Source organism: Erigeron canadensis, chromosome 6 (assembly GCF_010389155.1).
Source record: "Erigeron canadensis isolate Cc75 chromosome 6, C_canadensis_v1, whole genome shotgun sequence".
NCBI lineage: Eukaryota > Viridiplantae > Streptophyta > Magnoliopsida > Asterales > Asteraceae > Erigeron > Erigeron canadensis.
In genome coordinates this window covers 41,886,052-41,891,377 of record NC_057766.1, presented here as the reverse complement: position 1 = coordinate 41,891,377, position 5,326 = coordinate 41,886,052, and the positions used below count along the sequence as shown (strand labels likewise).

Below are 5,326 nucleotides of genomic sequence, written 5' to 3'. Positions count from 1 at the left end.
ACAGTATTACTTTATAGTTTTAATGTCTCTTTTTTTTTTATGTTGTGGTTTGAAAAATATATTTTTTTATTATTGAATATTTATTTTAAAGATAATGATAAATTAACATAATTTATATGTTTAATAATCAACATAATCATAGATTCATAGAATGATGACATGTGGAATGATCAAATGATAAGATTAAAAAAAAGACTTTGTGGAATCCAGGTGTAATGTTTAAGCATATGATTTAAGTTGATTTATCATTTTTCTTATTTTAAAACAATCTAATCTAATTTAATATAAGAAATATGAAAACTAATCTGGGTCTGGGGATTACTATACAAATGATATTGTATCGACATAAATCTCATATAAAAAACGATGATGTTATATGATTTTAAGTAAGATCGAGGATGTGAGTTTCTTTTGTTAGGCAATGTAAGTTTGGGACCAAAATGGAATATAAGCCTAAGAAATAAGCAACTAGGGTTTTAGGAGTTTTCTTGGAGCAGAGGCCACACTCCGCCCCCCAACACAAATTCCAAACCCGCTTAAATTCCCCCCAATCAAACACCACAAAACCCTAAAAGTAAAAGCACCCAAAAATGGCAAACGAAAACGAGCAACAAGAAACACAATCCAAAGAAGAAGAACATAATATGGAAGAAGAAGAAACAGAACCAGCCCCAACAAAGGAATCAAGAATGGAAAAACTTATTAACCGAATGCAATCAGAAAAAGTCCCATTACAAGTACACGATATCATCATTAAAGGAAATACAAAAACCAAAGAATCTGTGATTGAAGCTGAAATTCAAGTTCTGAAAACAGCAACATCTATGCAAGAGATGCTTCAAGCTGCCACTATTGTGAATGCTCGTCTTCGAAGGCTAGATATATTTGATTCCGTTACTGTTTTGCTAGATGCTGGCCCGCCTGAACTTCCCGGATTTACTAATGTGGTTATTGAAGTTGTTGAGACTAAAAGCCCTTTTGGGGCCAGCAATTTTGGTGTTTATAAGAAGGTATGTATATATATATTTATCTGTTGGAATGTATATATTTAAGCATAGTTCGTTTATCAGACCGAATTAGATTAATGATGTGATATGAGGTTATGTAGGTATACGTGCTCGATTTATTTTGTATGTTTTAGAATTGGATTTTTTTTTAGTTAGAGACTAAGTTAAAGGCATGAGTATTTAGGCAACCCTAATGTGCAATTTTGTGATTTATATGTTTGCGGTTTAAGTCTAGGAATTGGTTTGATAGATCGGTTGTTTGTTTCGTGAATATGTATGTATTGTGATTTATCCACCTGTAGGCGAGATAAATAATTCTAGGTGATGCTGTGTTGTGTGTTTGGATATTTAATGGGTTGGGGTGTTGGCTATGTAAGTTGCGCAACTATGTTTATTGGTTTTATAGTATCATTTTCCGCTTTATATTTGAATATGCAGATTGGCTGTGAAGTATTTTGTATTGTTTTGCTTCAGTTATAGAAATGTTGTTTTATTCATATATAAGTGACCACTTTGTAAATTGTAATTGTGCAATCATTCATTGGAATTCAATGTCCAGTCTCTAGAGGAGGTTATTTTTGCTCGTTGAATTTTACATGTGTGCATTTGGAATGGCCCTGGGTCTTAGCAGAATGAAATCAGAAAGTATATGCAGTATGGGAGTGACACCTAGTTCAACTACACTTTTATTTATTATTCTGCCACCATAGCAAGTGAAACATGGACAGTCCATAACATGCTTATTTGTTTTTCTTTCTTTTATTCAATGTTCTGTATTCTTTGTGGGTCTTATTTGGCTTTTCATTTATGTAAATTCTTTTGTAGGCTAGATCCTGGTCACTTGAGGGTATATTCAAGCTCAAAAACATGTTAGGGTATGCAGATATCTGGGATGGTGCTTTGTCCTATAGCTGGGATCAAACAACTGAAGTTAGTGCTGGTGTCACTTTGCCCAGATTCATGAAGATGATTAATAATCCTGTTGTGGCTCGTGTGTCTCTGCTTTCTCAAGATTGGCTGAAATCCTCTTTCAAAGAACAATCATTGGGTCTATCTCTTGGGCTATGGTCAACCAGGAACCATGACCTATCATACAATCTCTCTTGGCGAACCGTAACTGATCCGTCACAAATGGCTTCCATGGCAGTGAGAAGGCAGCTTGGACATAACTTGCTCTCGCATTTGAACTATACATACAAGATCGACACGAGGAACTCGCCTGTTAGACCAACTAGAGGGTTTGCTTTTGTTTCTACTTCTCAACTCGGAGGCATTTTTCCAGATTATCGGAGTGCCCGTTTTATCCGACAGGTTTGTGTTCTTTCATCCCTAATTTTTCATTGTTCTGCACTTCCTTGAATTCTATACTATTAAATTAGGATTTGCTTATTCGTTTGTTATTGACTTATCTGATATGATATTAGTATTTTAAGCATTCTACTCTAATTTTTTATTTTTTTTTATAATTATTTTATTGCTACCCTAGGATTCTTACATAGGAGTTTATTTTAGAAGCATTGAGTTAACTCCAGAATCGCAATTGGGCTTTAAGTTTAGCTACTTCTAATATAAAGTTGCAGGATAATGGAAATCATATATAAGGCACCATTGTAGATAACAATAAGTACATTATGAATTACTATCAGAGATTCAGAGGTGATGATCATGATATCAGTCATTTACTTATGAATGGGTTGATAAGGGTTATTTTTTAATGGGTAAGCGGGTGAATCGATGTATAGCTAAAAAGGGAGCTGGTCAAATTTGTCAAAAGTCCTCCAAATTGTACTATTGATGCATAAAATCCCCTAAAGCAGTTCATTATAAAAGTTGGGTGTAGTATTTTCTTAAAATATTAATTTTTAAGTGTTGCTGGCTATATCTCATAGGGTTATGATTAATTTATTTTTAACTCGTCTGTAATAAACTGTTGCATCCTATAATTATCGATCAGTGGTTGGAAGTTATCTTCTAAATTATATCTTAAAGGGCATGGTGAGAAAAACTTTCAAGTTTTTGTGTCGACAAAAACGTGTTCTGGGCCAACCCAATCCAAGTCACTAGACATTTTTCAACCCACACAAAAAATACTTGTTATGATCTGTAACTGAATGTCTGAACCTGCTCAACTCTCTCAAAAATTCCTTTTTAACCTACTATTGACTCCATTGTGCTTTGTGCCTTATGTTTTAAGGCTTTAAGCTTCTTCACCAGGTGACCTTTTCTTCCCCTGGTAAGTGGTAACCCAGACCAGCATTGCGAATGATAATCAACTCCTTCAATTTAAAGCTTTAATAAGCATGCATTCCTTTTTTACTTGTCAGGAATTTGATATCCGGAAAGCTGTGCCGTTGGGTTTTGCTAGAGCTGCACTGAACTTTGGGGTGGCTGGTGGTGTTATATTTCCTTGGGGAAATGGATTCTCAAAGACGCCTGTGTCTTTACCCGACCGTTTCTTTATGGGTGGGAATTCCTCTCCTGTTTGCACATTAGGAGGCCCAACATCATTATTGGGCTTCAAAACTTTAGGATTGGGGCCCAGTTTGCCAAGGAGGGAGGCTAAAGACAAAGCTGAAGATGCAGTTTCTGAAAGGGACTATCTTGGTGGAGACCTGGCAGTCACTGCTTTTGCAGACCTTTCGTTCGATCTTCCATTGAAAGTGTTGAGAGAGGCTGGTATTCATGGTCATGCGTTTGCTAATGTTGGGAGTCTTGTTAATTTGACCGAGAATTCTTTTCGTGATATGTCACTACAGAAGTACCGCGACTCGTTCCGAAGCTCTGTCGGTGTTGGGATTGTTGTACCCACTAAGATGTTCCGTATGGAGGTTAGATATTCTTCTTTGGTTATTCATTTGACATTTGATTGTATCAAACTTATGCTTTAAACTGAAAATTATAAGCCCATGGTTTTACCTAATTTTCTGTTCTGGAATTCTTAAACATGGGTACATGTGTATCCCACTGATGTGTAGGTCTACTGCATCGATGACTATTCGGGTTACTTTTTACTACTAACGGGTCAGATGGGTCAAGAGTCACTCAAAGTGTATTTTTACAACTACGAAACTAGTGGATTATTTTTTAAAAATTTATGAGCATCTATTTAGGTTTTAATATTTGTTGGTGAGTATGACACACAACATTATCATGTTTAGAGTTATTCACTTATCTGATTGGTTCAACATGACCTACTTGAGGAGATCCCAACCCTATGTCAAAAGAGCCACTTTCCCCAAAAATTGTTGCTCATATATATATATATATATTGTGATACTTGCCCTTAAAGAAAAATATATTTATTGTTTCAAGTTGTAGAAAGTTATAAAAGCAGTATATATGTCTCTAATATTGCTCTCTTTTTTCTGTCAGATAAACTATTGTCATATATTAAAGCAGAATGCACTTGACCGAGCAAAAACTGGCATTCAGTTTAGCTTTTCATCACCATTTTAGAAGCCTTGTTCATCCCAATGCCACCAGCTGACAGGTATACTTTGATATGTGAATCTCATCTTGCGACGATCCGGATTTTTGACAGCTTAAATGTGCCGGTGGTCTTTATGAGGAATAGTTAGAAGTACAGTACATTAAATAATATTAACCTCATTCCTGATATCATGTTGTTTTGCTTAGAAAGGCTGTGAAATAGTCCAGCCCTTAGTAACACTCTTGAGGTTTCGACTCTTAATTTCTGGTTTCTTGTCTCAATTGGTGGTATATTTAGCTGAATTAATCTGTTTAACAATGTCTTATTTTCTCCTGGTTTCTTGCTGCAAGATTTCATTTGTATTTTTCTTCTTCCATATCATCCTATTTACAAGGTAAACGATGATGGAAACCTTTAGTACGTCATATTGAAGAAAGGCGTCATCTTATTGCACTTAGAACTTGATCCAGGGAGTTTGGGTGCACGTCTAAAATAACACACGTGCTTTCCGTAATATTGATTTTCATCGCATTTAGAGCTATGCGAATACTGATCATACAAATATTATTCTGAGCAGAAGGTAACTTCAGTGTCTTGGTCCGAACTACTAAAACTTCACACTCTGTGTTTGTTTTGGTTTAATTGTAATTTGAAATTAATTCAGCGTAACAGGTAGCTATGGTAAGAAATTGCTGATGGTAGGGCCATGACAATAACTGTTTAGAAGGTAGGAAATTGTAATTAGAACCTACCTTATGATTGGCTGTATAGAATTACTTGTGGTCAAGGTTATGGAATGTGAAGAATGTGCAATAATTTCGGTCTAGTATAATTGGATTACTTGCATTAGGAGTGAGACTGAAATGTTTCTGGAATAGAGGAAATAGCA

General features: G+C 35.4%; 1 protein-coding gene across 1 annotated transcript; it reads left to right on the top strand.

Moving 5' to 3' along the window:
* Positions 1-407: 407 nt before the first annotated feature.
* LOC122606011 (sorting and assembly machinery component 50 homolog B-like) lies at positions 408-4,755 on the top strand. The gene is made up of 4 exons (XM_043778980.1): positions 408-1,010; positions 1,833-2,318; positions 3,332-3,835; positions 4,380-4,755. The coding sequence occupies exons 1-4, from the start codon at positions 591-593 to the stop codon at positions 4,461-4,463; spliced, it is 1,494 nt and encodes a 497-aa protein (XP_043634915.1). The 5' UTR covers positions 408-590; the 3' UTR covers positions 4,464-4,755.
* Positions 4,756-5,326: the final 571 nt, after the last annotated feature.

Excerpts from the sequence above, each read along its gene's own strand:
- LOC122606011 (XM_043778980.1), top strand. The coding sequence starts at position 591 with ATGGCAAACGAAAACGAGCAACAAGAAACACAATCCAAAGAAGAAGAA. Across the intron at positions 2,319-3,331 it reads GTGCCCGTTTTATCCGACAG|GAATTTGATATCCGGAAAGC; the intron begins GTTTGTGTTCTT and ends TTTACTTGTCAG. Across the intron at positions 3,836-4,379 it reads CTAAGATGTTCCGTATGGAG|ATAAACTATTGTCATATATT; the intron begins GTTAGATATTCT and ends TTTTTCTGTCAG.